Below are 16,513 nucleotides of genomic sequence, written 5' to 3'. Positions count from 1 at the left end.
TGATAGCATGGAGCCCATCTGTCACCCTTCTTAAAGGTGGGAACTATGGTGGATTTCCTCCAGGAAGTTGGCGTTTCGGCTACGATGGTGGCTCAGGACACATTTGCCAGCAAGGGAGCCCAGAAATTACCTTTTCCCTAAAAACATTGAATGAGATCTCATCTGGGCCAGGGGCCTTAACAGATGTGCTCTTTAAGATTGCCATTGCTACATCACAGATGTCAATAGAGGAAACAAAAGAATTACAACTATTCATGAAGGGAACAAAAGGAATATCACTGGATGAAGGGGCAGTGGGAGGGCCAGGAACTGGAAAATTAGATGACTTCTCCTCAAAGATACAGGAGAAATGAGACAGCAGGCTTCAGAAGAGACATGGCAATCAATCTTCAAGTTATTCTCGACTACGAAATATGGGTGATTTATCACATCCCAAAAGGCTTTGGAATCCCTGAATTTTGCAGCAGCAAGTAAATCCTCACAAGCCTTCTCTCTAATTTCCTGCCTTATTGCTTCAAGGAAGGACCTGGCTTGGGTATGCCCAGACCTGGATCCCAGGCTCACTCTGACACTGGACTCAAGCTAGCGTGGCTGATGAGGGGTGATGCCCCGAAACCTGTCCCAGGATGCTTATTTCCGGTCCAGGGAGGACCTGGCTTGGCAGTTCAGGCAGGACTGGTCCCATTAGGAACAGAGTCAAGAGTAATTTGCATATGTCTGGGTCTAATTTGGGGTGGCCTGGTGTGCAAAAGAACAATGGATTTAACCCAGATCTCTTGACTGGGGTGAATGTTTGATTAGCTCTGCATTCCGTCCATCATCTGTGTGTCTTTTGCTTTCTTGCTTCAAGGGCGAACATGTAGAACCTCTGTGCTTGCCTCATATCCTCTGTGTTTCTGGGAGTGGTCGTGAATGCCCATTTTAATACCTAAGAGGCTACAGAGCAGGCATTATTAAACCATTGATGATTTGGAGGTAGAATGGGGGTTTACTTGAAGGTTGACATTTATTTACACACGTCATTAAAATAACCCAGAACTGATTGCGGCTCTGCTAGCTCGGAAAGGCAGGGCATCACATATGCTCTCCTGTCATTTACAAGGTCAGTAAAAAAAACTTTGCCTGGTGCAAATTCTTCCATTTAATACGTGATAGTTTAATTGCTGACTCCAGGACTAAAGGGGATAAGTGAGAGGAAAATAGAATAAAATCGACAGTGGATCCCCGAACTTTCACGTTTGTGGGAGTGATGCTCCTTTGTTTACAAAGTCCAAGTTAAACAATAGATTGTGCTTAACCCATAGGGGTTGTGCAAGAAGTGAGATAAATCCTCCCCCTCCCAATCGTTCAAGTCGCAAATGCGATCTCATGGTAGGGGGCATTTAGATATATTAAAATCACCCGACCAGATGATAGTCACCCTATCAGGACAGCTTTCTAGAAAATCAGAGATAAAATTGTCTAATTTCCAGATCAATTCGGCCGGGTAGTTCGCAGAAAAGTTCAAATAGAAATTTATCGTGAGGAAACCAGGAAAGCTCATTAACAAAATTTGATACCAGGGTGTGGACTGTAGCTCAGCAGTTGTAACATTTCGCATATTAAGAGAAATAACCAGACCCAGCACGCACTTTGCTCTCCCAGATGAGGAAGATGTAGCTGGAACTCAGAAGGACTGAAAACCATTTACATAAAAGTACTTTAGAGTCCATGTTTCTTGGCAGCATACCTCCTCGGCCCGATTAACAATTTCTAGCCAATCCGTATGGTCCAGTTTCTTGTCGATGATGGCTACAATCCATGAAAGAAATCCTAAGCCACCTGGCCTGACTGACTTGGAGTGTATATTGGTGTCAGATGACGAAGCCCCAGCAGTGGAAGGCTCACTCAAGGGCACAGAGGTATGGGTAGAAACTAATGGTGTAGCAAGCCAGTCATTATCTGAGAGACCGGAAAGTGGTGCAAAATGATTCTCGTGTGCATGTGAGTCCAGGAGGTAACTAAGGGACACAACTTCCTGCCCAGGCAGCCCATTGGTTTGTCCTGGTGGAAATACAGGGTGATAGAAGAAGGGGAAGGGGGCGCGGGGGTGAGGAGAGCGCAAATCCTTGCATGGCCAGTAGCTAGATGAGACAATCGATGACGTAGGGAGTTAACCAGCCTGGAAATTCTAAGGTTTATGACAACACAATCTCCACAGATAGACTTGGGGGCATGGCCTACCCATCCAACCCTACGACCATGAAAATGTCATCCTTCAAGTCTTTTACCCAGCCAGATTTGGCCACAAACCAATGGGCGACTCTCTTTTTTAGTGCTTGACAGTCTTCAGGGGGCCTTCACTCAAAGAGGAAAAGGCCTGTGAGGTCTATAAGTCTATAATGTATGGTGTACGGGCGGGGGGAGGGTAGTTGTAGGCACAGCAACATGACCCCAAGATTTCACTTGATGCTCTTGTACGCTAGAGCTTGAACCTTAGGGCTTGAACCTTGAGCGGTGTTGCCATGGCTGAAATGTGCCTGTGGTTGGCTTGGACATCTGGGCACAGGATAACTAGTAGCACAAGGTGCTGTACTCAATGCGTTGGCTATAGATGCAGGGCAGGAGCTGAGTTGTGGGGGGGATTGGAACAGAGCTGTTGAGAGTTGCGTGGAAAATCGCACAGAGTTTGCACTTTATTATTTAAAAGGTCAAAATGTGTGAAATGTGAAGGTGTAAAAGATGTTGCTGGAATTCAATCAGTATAAGTTTCACATCATCATATAAAGGTTTACAGATGTTCCGCAAGACGTGACTGACATCAGTATTCAGGACGCTGGTAGGTGCTGGATTAGTAAATAAGGTGATTGCTTTGGAGCTTGGCTTAGCGATCTTACCCTATCCCCTTTGTGTTTTGCCTTTGTTTGCTTACGTTTTAAAAGTGGTGGTTTAGGGACGTTTTGAGGGGAAACAACAATAGAAATGTTGCCCATGGAATTGTGCAAGATACAGGGATTGAAACTAGATGCAAGGATGGCTTGCTGGGGGACTTAGGGGAGTTATTTGGATGAACAGCAGTTTATCCCGTCAGGATTAGAAGATGGTGGTGATGACCCTGATTGAATATATATCAATATTTGTATGGTGTCAATGCAGGTTTCCACCTACTCAAGTTCAGTGGAAATAGCTCCCTTAGCAGAGGATACATTTGAGGTGATGAAGTGGCTCCTTTGGAATCTGCTTTGGGTAAACAAGTGTTTTTGTCTTCCCCATGATACCGGATGAAAATAGACAGGAGAACAAGCATTGAAAATGCAATAGGTCTCGCTTTTGATTAAGTTAAAGCCATTTGCTTTGCTAATGGTATTGTATAGCAAAGCAAATGGCTTAAACTTAATGAAAGGCGAGACCTATTGCATTTTTAATGCTTGTTGTGAAATGTCCCAGCTTTTGGCTTTAAAATTCTGGTCACCCTCTGCACAGGGCAAGGATGGTGTCACTGACAGATAGAGGCTGAGCCCACTGCTGCAGATCATGCAACGTCTGTTCTTGATGTAGATCTTTTCTCTAGCGTGCTGAGGTTCCCCACAGGTCTGTAAAGTAGGCGCACGCGTCTCTACAGCAGGTGCATTAACCCGCTGAGCAACTTGACTGGGAGCAGTAGCTAACCGGCTCTCAGACACCCAGTGAGCACTGGTGCCTGGTGGGCATTATTACATGGACTTAGCTGGAATTCTCTTAGAAATGCCTTCATCGCCTTTACATGTGGCCACCCAGTCCTACACTGGCCTTGCATATCTTTTTTGTAGCTATGTACATCTTCACAGATGGAACTGTTTCCAATCTTCCATAATAAACACGAAGCCAGTTGGCAGGTATGTCATTGTACACCTGTCAACTAGCCCCATGTCACGTATTTCACCCTCAACCAGTCCTGGCTTTATTGCCTACTGACTTGTTATTTGATTTTCCCATTATAACTAGAGCTCCTGGTTTTATGTTATTTTTTTTTATTCCTGTCTGTATTTATCCATATTTACTTATTGCCCATCTTATTAGTATTTATCTATATTTATTTTTGGGTATGCAAATAAGTGGAGTAAAAAAAGGTAAATTTCCACATTTATTTAACCGATAATTATACACTCATACATTGTTGCCTGTTGCGTTTTAGCAAGTTTAGCGGTCATATATAGCAAAACACTACACCCACAGGTACAAATTAGTAATTTACTCCAAATATATTTTAACATATGTCTGTATTTAAAGATATATGAACCGCTTTTTAACCCCCAATGCTGTCTAGCTGCTCATCTGTTGTCTTGGAATTCACAATAGACAGCATGGAAAGTCACCAATTAGAAGCACAATTTTGTAGTATTTTGCGCCTTAAAAAATAAATACAGATGGGAAACACATTGTTTTCTGTCTTATTTATCTGTAAAAATGGTAAACTGGGAGCCATAATTATAACTAAAGCCTCTGAATCCCAGAATGCATTGCTGTTAGATATGAACCAGGACTGAAAGTGTCTTAGGATATGGGTCCAGTTGGAAGCTATGTGCTTGTACCCCTTAAAGATGATGGCACCACATTTTCCTTTCTCTGCTCTTTTGGTTTGCTCCTTGGGTCATTTAGAGATGGCATCCTGAAAAAAAGTCAAAAACGTTGTCAAGTGAAGAGGTTCAATTATTCAGTCCAGTCGTGGCAGCTCCCTGACAGCAACTGCCCTAGTCAGAACATTCTCTGTTCCGCGCAGGGAACCATACTGAAGGAGCATTCCATAGATAGGAAGATAGATCCCAAAACACCTCCCTATCTTCACAATGAAAGAAAGGAAAAGAAAGAAGAGGAATAACAGGCAGAAAAAGAAATGTGAGAACAAGAATAAGCAAAATTGCATGAGCAATATGACAAAAAAAAAAAAATTACAACATCTGGTAATCTCGAAATTTGACAGGAACAAACTTCAACCTGGAAGATGCACTCCTCAAAGGAGCATGGTCAGAATGTACGACACTTCCCTTCCTGTGGACACTGGTGGACACACCAGCAGGAGGGGAATGAACGCCCAATTTTTTGTTGACCACATCTATCATGGGTTTGGGTACAATGGAGATGGTAGACTTGTTCCAAACTCTCCCATCCATTAATACCACCACATGGTCATTTACAGCAGATACTCTTTTAGGACACGAAAACAGAGACTCTCCCTTGCGAACAAATCCCGGTTTCTTGATCCTCGCCCAATCACCCACCTTAACATCCAGTGGATGACACACAGCAGGCCTGGCGTCATATCTAGACTGAACAGCAGTTCTGACATCAGTTTCAACAGACAACTTCTTGGCATCCACCACTCTCCTGGACATCCATTCCTTGTTCAGTTTGGAGCCTGCCACCCTCCCCCGAAGTAAGGTGAATGGGGCAACCCCAGTACTAAAATGTGGAGTGGTCCTTACAGCCCACAACATATCACAAACAGCCTTGCACCAATGCAACCCATTCACCAAAGCAAGTTGCAGGTGTTCCTTGACAACACGGTTGAAAAGCTCAACCACACCATTGCTGCGAGGGTGATAAAGGGACGCAAGAATGTGTTTGATGCCAGCATCCTTGAGGAATTTCTGCACTTCGGATGAAGTTAACTGGGTACCGTTGTCCGATACTAACTCCTCCGGAAAGCCTTCCCTGACGAAAATGTCTTGAAAAAATTTGATAATAGAAAAAGAGTTAACATTGTCTACAAATCTAAGTTCAGGCCATTTGGACATGTAGTCGACCAGAACCAGAGCATATTTAGGGGACCTACCAATGAGCCCAAATGGACCAGCAATACCAAAAGCCAGTTTGGTCCAAAGAGTATTCTTCACGACAATAGGTTCAATGGGAGAGGGATGGGTCACCTGAGATTTATCACTTGTGACACACGTACAGCAGTCCCGTACAAAATCATCGACATCCTTATCCAGAGCTGGCCACCAAAAATCTTGCCTCACTCTGCGCTTCATGGCTCGAATACCAGGATGACCTTCGTGAGCCAGATTTAAAATTCTACTGCGAATAGAGAAAGGAACTACTAGTAACCCACCTCTTCGTAGTACACCATCCACCACAGACAAGTCATCCTTGACTCTTTTGTAGGGCACCAACTCAGAGGGAGAATCCTTGTCGCAGGGCCACACACCAGCCAAGAGGTCGATGACCTTCATGACAACAACATCCTCAAACGTACTCTCCAGCCATTCACGTTCAGAAAGGGCATAACCCACAGTGTCTTCCAACGAGCATACAGCACAAACAATTTCCAAATCATCACGTTCCAAGGCATTGTGCTCAGCCGGGAGGGGAAATCTCGACAGGCAATCGGCAACATGGTTTTTCGCCCCAGCCACATACTCAAGTCGATAGCGGAATTCTTGCAGCCTGAATTGCCATTTCGAAATACATGGCGTGGCCCTCCCGCCACCCTTGGTTGTGAATAAGTCGACCAAAGGTTTATGGTCTGCCCTTAAAATGAATTAGTTCCCCCACAAGAAATACTAAAAATGTTGAACACCCCACCACAAACCCAGGGCTTCCTTTTCAATAGTTGAGTAAGTGCCCTCAGCACCCCTCAAGGTTCTCGAAGCGAAGGCTATGGTTTCTTCCCGACCATCACTCCTCCTTTGGAGAAGAACAGCCCCCAATCCAACATTACTGGCATCGTAGATATGATACATAAATCATTGATGTTAAAAAGTTTAAGGGGGTGGGCTTGTACAATTTCTTGTTTGATGGATTCAAAGTTGTTGCAACTGTCATCATCCCATACAAATTTAACATTTTCTTAAGCAAGTTGCGCATGGAAGCGGTTTTAGTGGAAAAATTGCTCACAAACGTTGCGTAATATTCCACCAACCCTAAATAGGAACGAAGTTGGTCTTTGTTCGTAGGTGTGGGTGCATTCTGAATAGCCTCTAAGGTTTTAAGTTTGGGCTCAATACCGTTGTGAGATATATGATGACCTAAGTAATCGACGCCCTCTTGGAGAAACTTACCCTCGGTGTTAAACCACTTTCTTGAATGATACTTAGTACATGTTTGACTCTTTCATCATGTTCAGATTCTGACTTCCCATAAATGAGGATATCGTTTTGAAAAAAGACGACTCCAGAAATGTCCTTGAATAGATTATTCATTAACCTCTGAAACACTGCTGAAGGTGAGGCAAGGCCAAAGGGCATATGGATGTAACGATAAGCACCTTCTGGAGTGACAAAATATGTTAGATGTCTAGACTCTTTGCACAGCTCAATTTGATGATACGTCGAGGAAATGTCTTGGGAAGTAAAAGACTTGGCACCTTCAAGAGTGGTTACCAACTCACTGATGCTAGGAAGTGGTTGACGGTCGACCCAGATGTTAGAGTTGAGGTCTCTCAAGTCAACACACATCCTAAGATTTTTGTTTGATTTTTGCGCTAAAACAATGGGGGCGAGCCATTCGGACCCTCAATGGGTTCGATGACCCCAGCAGCACATAGACGTTCCAATTCCTTTCTGAGTTCTGGACGAAGACTCAAAGGCACCTTGCAAACTTTGTCCGTCACGGCCTTTGCACCATCTTTGAGAATGATTCGATGCTGGAACCCCTTGAGCTTTCCAAGCTTACCATCGAAAACTTCAGGAAACATGTGTTCCCACTTGCAAATGGTTAATTGGGTAATGGTGTGAGCTGAGGATGCATTGAGAGAAGATTTGTAAAACTGATTGAGCACACTTCGGGAAACTACCATATCGGGATGGTTTGGGTCCAAGATGATGTTCAACTCTCCTTGTTCACCCCAACCTAACAAGTTTGCACCTTCCTTAACTACAAATACAGTTCCAGTGGCATGGTCCGTATTGAAAATAAGATTGGCAGTACATTTTCCCAATACCTCAACTCTTTTACCCCATATGCAAAAATCTTGATGTTGGATTGTTCAAGTTGAGCATTGGCTATTTTATCACAATCCGTGACATTAACCAGAGTAAACGGGGAACCTGAATAAGCCAGAAAGCTTAGACATGTACCATTTACAGTGATGTTGCAAGAAGGAGATTTCCTTCTGCGAACTCCGTCCAAGGAAGATAGTTCAATTACTCCTTCAGTGTGAGACGATGAAGGGGACAGCATTAGTAGATCCCAGTTCTCCTCCTCAGCGATGGCTTTCACCATTTGAGTTGGGCATTGCTTGATGGAAACAGCTTTGCACATTCTTGAGTAGTGGCCTTTTTTCCCGCAATTGTAACAAGTCTGATTCAGCGCAAAACAAAATTTGGCATTTCCCAAATGAGATTTGCCCCCACAGCGGAAGCACATGACATCGTTCTGTTCGAACGTTGCCTTAGTAGGGTTCAATTTAGAGAGACGTTGACAGATGATGCTTTCGCAGGTTTGGAAACAGTTTTTGTATTTAACAGTTTTACTTCAGTTGTTGAAGAAGTATTGCTCATTTCTTTTACACAGAACTGGGAATGTTCTATGCTTCTGGCCAACGTAAGTGCAGTTACCAAGTCAGGATAATCTGAGGATAGCAGTTTTTCTTGGATTTTCTTGTTGTAAGTCTTCTCAATTAACTGATCACGTATGATCTCATCCCTGAATTCTCTGTAGTTGCAGATGACTGCTAGAATTCTAAGGGCAGCGAAAAGATCATCAATAGACTCACCGGGAGTTTGAGCACGTTGAAGAAACTTGTGACGTTCCAGAACAATATTTCTTTTAGGACTGAACCTTTTGTCCAAGGTTTTGATGACAGAAGCATATTCGTCAACAAGTAGGGAATCTCCACTGTCGCCGCCACTCACAACAGTACTTACTGCCTCCAGAGGTAAGGTTTTTAAAATGTTCCTGTCCTCTGAACCAAGGTTATAGATCAAAAGAGCCTTCTTTTTAGAAGTGAAAGTTTCGCCATCAATGGCTTCTAAATATGCCTCAAAGGTATCTTTCCACTCTTCCCATTTCACAGGTGGTGTGCCAGCAGACTGTAGGAAAGGTGGAGGTACCAAAACATGATCCTTAACTGAGCGTGGGTGAGTTGCTGCCCAACACTGATATGAATTGTACTATTAAAAATAAAAGTGAGAATTTGATACAGTGTGAAGACAAATGAGAAATGGTGTGTGCATCATCGAATGCACAAAAGGTGAAAAATGATGCGCTGATATAAGTAAATAGGAAAAAGGTGTGCGCATCACCGAATACACAATGATGAATAAACGTGATGATGCGCAAAACTAGGCAGAAAGTGTGCACGTCACTGAGGGTATGCTGTGCGCATCAGCAAAGAAAGCAGCAGAAAGACAATGAAATTGAACTGAGCGCATTGAGAAATTAACAGTTGTGCGCGTCAGCTGTAAACTCGGCAAAGCGTTGCCATGACGATATTAGGAAAAGCAGGCTGAAGAAAATCCAAGATGGCTGCACACAACGTCGGGACGTTGCGTGGGGGTCGCTAAGGAAGTCAGGCAGAGGAGACAAACATGGCAGGTAGTACGTGATGCGAGAGCAATGATGTCACAAGCGTGAGGGGCAGTAGCAACAGACTCGATCAAATGTACCTCCAAATCGAAGAAACAGCTTTCGGAGATGTAAAGATGACCAGAAAAGTACTAGCAGGAGACCACCAAAACGACATAAATGCTGGGAAGCCACAACAGCAAAAGCGAGGAGACGGCAAGAGCAGGGTAGCGTTGGGCTGGTCAGCTGAAAACTGGATCACTGTAGGATGGGGAGGCCGAAGACTGAATCACTCATCGCCAATGAAAAGAAGTCAAAAACGTCGGCAAGTGCGTAGGTTCATTTATTCAGTCCACTCATGGCAGCTCCCGGCAGAAACTGCCGTAGTCAGAACATTCTCTGTTTCACCCAAGGAACCATACTGCGGGAACATTCCATAGAAAGCAAGATAGATCCCAACACATCCTTTATGGCAGGGATAGGAAGCATCAAATATCCTATCATGATATCTGTGTGAGAGCGCTCTTTAAAAATACTATCACAACTGGCACCATTTGCAGCTTTGTTTCGAGTCTATCTAAGCAGAGAGGCCAGGGATTGACAGGTCATTGAGGAAGTCACTTACCCACCCCCACTTATGCTGGAGTACATTATGCTAGGGATATGCTCTTAATCCTACGAATGTCTCAAGTAGAGACCCCACAGCAGTGTTCCTAACGTATACAATATATTTGTTACCTTCTGCCAGCCCTGACTTCCTTACCAACAATTTACATTCTGGAATCTGTAGTCTGAATTGATTTTAAACCAAGCCGTGATAGATTTGTGTCCATCAGCATGCATTTGTGGGTACCATCTTGGAATGGTTGTTTTTTAATGTTAAGCAAAATCATTTAGAGATGGCCACCACGCATGCACACGCATTTGTAAGAGGTTTTTCTTTAAACAGAAAACACCCAAGATGCCGCCCCATATTTGCATACGTGCACTGTAGCCACATGGGGGCAGATGTATCAAAATACCTATTTGCGATTCTCAAATAGCGATTTTTTGAGAATCGCTATTTGAGAATTGCAAAATGGTATGTATCTAAAAAAATAAAATCGCAATTTTTAAGCGATTTCTATTTAAGGAATATTTTCCCATTCATTTCTATGGGAGGCCCATAGGAAGGAATGGGAAGTTATTCTCAATTTGTGATTCGCAATTTGCTAATCGCAAATTGAGAATAATTTCAAGGGTGCAAGGGTGTCTTAAGGACACTATGCTGCGCCCCTGAAATTTACATGTGTGCGCATATGGCGCACATACATAAAGGCATGTATGAGCGCCACATGGCACCTTTACAAATGCCAAAAAGTGCATTTGTAAAACAAATCGCAAAGATTTCTTAGTGTGAAATCGCAAAACTTGAATGCTTCTTACATAGCATTTAAGGAATCGCTTTTTGCGATTCCTTAATTTTGCGATGCGATTTTCATCATACATCGCATTTGCTGTTTTTTTTGTCGCAAATGCTGCATTTTTGCGAATCGCAGCGTTTGCGACAAAAAAAAACAAATGATACATCTGCCCCTCAGAGAGAAAAAGAAGCATGGCAAAGCCATAAGATGTCATGGGCAAGACCTATTGTCTTTGCCTATTGCTGTTAGTTTCCTATTTAAATATAGAACTCCAGGTCTGGCATACACAAAGTGTTGTAAATAGTTAGGACTGGCTGAAGGTTTTAGACATTACACTAGTCAGCTGTGTGCTAAGCATGCTCCTTGTCCTAAGGCCTGTGCTTATTGACTGATACACTCCTGCCGCCAAGAGGCCCACGCGTGAAATAACAAATTAAATACAACCAAACACGCCTACCATGGTGTTGCTAAAATGCATATTCCTTTCTGGCATTGAGTTTTCTTACCCTCATACAAGCTCATCTTGTTACCACGAACCACTTACATTTAGTTATATATATATGTATTTTTGTGATTTCATATAGCGCAGACTTGGCCCAGGGCATCAGAGTGCTTTACAATAGAGTCAAAAACGATCAATAACAAGAGGAAAATACAAAGATGATCCCTGGAGGGGCTGAGCAACAGGTCACTCTTTGCAGGAGAGAACGCGCATTGGACATATTCATAACACAACCTAGCAAATAAAGCAGATGATATGAGGAAGGGCACGGCCCACAGGTTGTTCATCAATAGAACGCACCAGCTGAGGTTGAACTGCACCTACCAGGAGCATGAGGAGGTGGGGTGGCTTAGCCTAGTGACATTCAAAGACAAGAGCTTTGAGGTCTTTTGGTGTCATCACTCATGAGGTGGTCTGACCGAGGGAGTTCCACATTCATCTGGCGCTTCCAGAGAGAGACTGTGTCCCGATTAAAGTAGGGGATTACCAAGCGTGTTTGTCCCTCTGGAGTAAAACTGGAATACAGCTCCCAGAATGCACCGTGTTGTAAATGAAAGCCCAGAGTTGGAGAGATGGAGTGCAGCCCAAGTGGTCATGTGTTATTATTTGTGGCTGAAGCTGAATTACAAATAACGTGGTACTGCTCAGACACTTATCCACCTGCTTAAACAGGTGTAAAAAATATGCATGTAAAATGGCCCTGAATGTGGTGAAATGATGTGGAAACGAGTGTGTTAACACAGAGTTCGGAATGGTGTTCTTCATTCCAGATGTAGAAACTCTAATGGCCGGTGAAGGCGCGTAAATAATACATGGTAATATTGTATTCGGTATTACTATTCCTCATTACCAGCCAATGTTTATGCAGGTCCTCAGGCTGCCACAGCTGGGCAGATTCAGTGCCACATCAGTGCGGCATGCGAAAGACTCTGCCCGAGATCCTCAGGCCCCTGCTGGACCTGGAGGTCAGACCTCTCGAACTAGCAGAAGTTCAGTTGGCCTCTGCCCAGATGTGACCTCGCAAACATGCAAACACACTGTTTGAAAAATAAATAAGCTGGTAAATGGAAGCAGCTGACGTAAGCGCGCCACGCCCGGACTGGAGATGTGCACGAGTATGGTGCGAGCAGGAGTTGTGATAACGCAGCAAGCCGTACGCGTGCACATCTCTTGTCTTTAACACGCGTGCACAGGTCCTGTCCCCCTTCGCCCACCAAACCGACAACAATAGGTCTCGCGAAGGCGAGCAACGCATACGCTGCGTCGCTAGGTGAGTCCTAAAAAAGGGGCATAAGGCAAAGGACCCTACCTGGCTGCTGCTGATGACTGGCAGGGGGCCATGATAGAGTGGGGGCCCAGCCTCGTCCGGCCACAGACGGGACAGCCTGCCCTGCTCTTGTCCCGGTATTCACCCAGACGTATCCTGCGCAGCGGTGCTTGGATAGTGCTTTAATAGCTCTAATTCGAGGCTCCCCTCCAGGAAAGCAGGGCCAGGTGCAGCAGGGAAATAGAGAGGTGCATGGTGGGGGACAATGGGCGTCCCGCGCAGCGGTGCTTGGATTGCGCTTTAATAGGGCCAATGCTGGCCCCTCCTCCAGTCAAGCAAGTTCAGGTGCAGCAGGGAAAAGGAAAGGTGCGTGCTGGGGGACAACGTCCCACCCAGGGCACAAATCGGGGGTTCACCCACTATTTTCACAGGGTGGACATCGTCCACCCTGCTAGAATCTGGGCCCCACTGAAATATGATAAACTTGTCCCTGTGTAATTTCCAGGCACTAGGACGCATTCATCTGCACCTGCACATTGTCTACTTTCTTTTAGAGCCAAAACGTGCAGGCAGTGAGAGGGACTTTCGTATTTCAGACTCCAGCTGGGCCCATACCAATAGCCACATTTAAGAGGCCATCAGGCCTTCTTTTGTTCCACTATCCTGGCTGGGAGCTATCTGAGAGGTCACACCTAGATGCATGGGAGGAGAAACAAAGGGTCGCAGCTTGTTATCTCTTCACAAATACTTAAGAGAGGAGTGCTTTTTAGGGTTCGCCTCGTCGAAAGCTGCGCCGCGCAGCTTTTCGGCGCAGGCGAAATCTAATGTTAGAAACAGTGTGGCCTTAGTTCCGCCTCTGTCTTCCATTGGCTAGCTCCATAAATGGAGGCTAGCCAATGGAAGAGAGATCTGTCCGTCATTCACTGAGGCGATTGGTGGGCGTTCCGCAGATTCTTTCCCTCTCCGCAACGTCATGAAGACGTGGCCACTGTGGGCATGTACTTTTTTTTTTTTTTACACCGATGTTTGTGTTCATTGTTAACCTTGTCCCTGTCCCGCTGGCTGTTTCCTGACCACCTTCCCGCTGTCCGTCCCCCCTCCCGCTATCCTTGTCTTTGTTCCTGCCCCCGCCCCCCTCGCAGATCAACGTGAACGAACTAAGTGATTGGAGGAGGAGGAGATTGTGTGAAAAAAGGGGTGATCTTTCCTGTGAGGATATTGAAGTACTGGGGAGGCTGGAGACCGCCATTGTTGGGGGCGTGTTTGTGAGTCTGTGCTGGGGTGCGCGGGAAGTTAGTCTTCTTGGCTAGTCCCCTGTTGTGGGTCAGGCGGACGTACAACCATTTATTTGCTGCGTTAAAAGTCAGTGCGTCTACCCATGAGGCATTTAATAAGGGATTGAAGGTACGCGGCCACAATTCTTCATATATGTAACACACTCCCCCTCAAGATATCACTTGAAAGCCTCGGAATGAGGGGCATGTGGGTTGCTGTGTTGATTTGTGAGGATTGGGTGAGAATCTCCTGGTGGGCACTGAAGAGCAGAGCGATCCAGCGGTGCTAAAATGTAGAAGTTGTGGTAACACTGAGCTGGCCGGGCCGGCACCGCCGCGTGGGCAGAGGATCAGGCCTGTCTCTGCGGGGTCTAGGCAGGCATGTCACTGTGTCCGTGAGAGGGTGGTCACCGGTACCACTTTGCAAGAGGAAGGTGAGATGTGCCACTATGTCTGCTTGCGCATAGTCAATTGTGACACTGCGAGTGCACGAGCATAGTTGTGCCTCTGAACCTGCTTGAGGTTAATTAGATGTGTCACTGGCTGGCACGAAGGGGGTAAGCCTGGATTTTGTGTAGCTGTGTCTGCGCGAGAAGTGTTAAGCTGTAATACTGTGTGTACTGTGGTGAACGGTGCCAGTGTACCTGCTGGAGGACGATTGCGTCACTGACTCTGGGAAGAATACGCAGGGGGCACACAGTGGCAAATGGCAAGAGATGCATACATGGTTCTGATATTGTACTGCATGTATGCATACGATTTATTATACATTGGACCGAGGCGAGGGCGATCGCCACATTATCGTTTCAAAAGATTGATGAGTCATTCGAGCGGAGATTGAAAGGTGCATAGAACACTTGACCTATGTAAACGTGCTGTTATTAAATAGAGCCTAACGCGAGCCTATGAACGAGATTACAATTACGCAAGCTTCGGTGGATAAGAGTAACGAGACACAACCAGATAGAGTTTTGCACAAGATCACCGATTTTTCATGCCGGGTAGCCGGGAGTAGACGCTCATACTCAGGCTTCCACGGCTATCTATGCAGGCAGCACATCTTGGAAGAAACTATTGTAAAGTGAGGGAATATGAGGACGGGAGGGATGCATAACTTTACCTCTGCGTAAGGAAGGACAGCAAGATCACAGCAGAGGTAGATATATACACACTAGTATGGGTCATTAGAATGTTTGGAGAGAGGATGGGGTGGTGCTTATCGATCACTGTAAATTCGAGTGAGACTGCTAGTGTGCACTCACAGATACCCTTGGTTGTCTGTGAGAGGGCACGGCATGAGTCACCCACAGGGCACCTATGTGCTCATGGGAATCGTGCCTGCCTCAATGAAGAGTACGCTGCTGCTCTCTCCTGTGCGAGCAGCGACTGTGCCTGGGGGGGTGGGGAGGGGGTTCATTGATAGTGCCAGCGTGCTGCAAAGTCCTGTGGGATGGAAGGCACAGTAACAGAAGGATACTGTTTGATTGTGTGGACTCTGCCTCTGTGGGATCACGACGGCACTCAAGGGAGACATTTGGACGGATTTCTGCTAGGGCTTAAAGCGAATTCACGCAGGGAGTGTGTGAGGGATGATAGTGGAGGTCTGGTGAAGCAACACGGAGGTACCAGTATTGAAATGCATTTGAAAGTGCCGGGACACTCTGTTTACTTCATTCCGAAGACGGGAGAGTTGTTTTTTTTATGAAAATCTTGCATGCCTATAAGCAGGACCACTGACATGAAATATTTCGTCTTGCAATGAAGCTCGGGAATGGGATTTAATTAACGGTGTCCTCAGGGTGTCCCCTGAGTAAAATATATCGCATAGAGCGTATATAGCAGAAATTTCGCCTGTGCGTACACACGTTGTTATTTAAGGTGTAGTGTTTTTACTTTGCACGCCCTTGTTATATATTCTTGGCGCTTTAAGTCCCAGGGCATCAGACCTCGTAAAGCGTGCACGGAATTCTTCTAAAGTCTGCATGTGATCTTGACACATATGCTGCTTTGAGTACACTCCTGATTACTTAAACATGATTTTACATCAGTAGTGAACAACTTTTTTCTCGACAAAGAAGGTGTAACTTTTAACTTGTCCCTCTCTGTTTAAATGACATTTAAATATACGGGTCCGTATTTACAAACAGTTCTAAATCTACACACATAAACGCCACCTGCACCTAATTGAAAAGGCACGACTTTTATCAGTCGCAAACGTTCCCAGTGGTGCACTTGGAAAGTGTGCTTACTGGGACTGCCATGTGACATCTGCTATTTCTCCACAGTGAAGTACTACACAGCATATAACCCTGCGTTGGAGAATGCCGACCCATAGCAAATGCACATTGTATACACTTCTTTTTTAGGTTTCGCCTGGCGATCCGCTACGCAGCAGCGTTCGCGCGGGCGAAATCATTTGAGAAACAGTACGGGGGCTTTGTCCCGCCTGCTCTTCCACTGGCTAGCTCCATAAATGGAGGCTAGCCATTGGAAGACAGATCTGTCCGTCATTGCCAAACGCAGATTTGTGGGCGTTCCCATGATTTTTTCGCTCTCCGCCCCCTTGCAATCGTCATTGCGGCGGTGGGCGGATGTTTTTTTT

At 45.3% G+C, this 16,513-nt stretch overlaps 1 protein-coding gene across 2 annotated transcripts in view; it reads right to left on the bottom strand.

Annotated features, from left to right (window-relative positions):
- Positions 1–16,513, bottom strand: part of PPM1M (protein phosphatase, Mg2+/Mn2+ dependent 1M) — a 242,076-nt gene that overhangs the window by 170,391 nt on the left and 55,172 nt on the right. The window contains exon 1 of one of the 2 annotated variants that reach the window (XM_078661456.1): positions 9,567–9,845. The exons of the other annotated variant lie outside the window; for it this stretch is intronic. Within the exon in view, the coding sequence (XP_078517582.1) occupies positions 9,567–9,643 (77 nt within the window). The 5' untranslated portion in view covers positions 9,644–9,845. Of the gene's footprint in view, positions 1–9,566; positions 9,846–16,513 lie in introns of those variants that run through there. 2 annotated transcript variants of the gene reach the window in all.

This window comes from Lissotriton helveticus, chromosome 9 (assembly GCF_964261635.1).
Source record: "Lissotriton helveticus chromosome 9, aLisHel1.1, whole genome shotgun sequence".
Taxonomy (NCBI): domain Eukaryota; kingdom Metazoa; phylum Chordata; class Amphibia; order Caudata; family Salamandridae; genus Lissotriton; species Lissotriton helveticus.
Note: the sequence above shows the minus strand (reverse complement) of the source record. Positions and strands in the feature narration are given on the sequence as shown.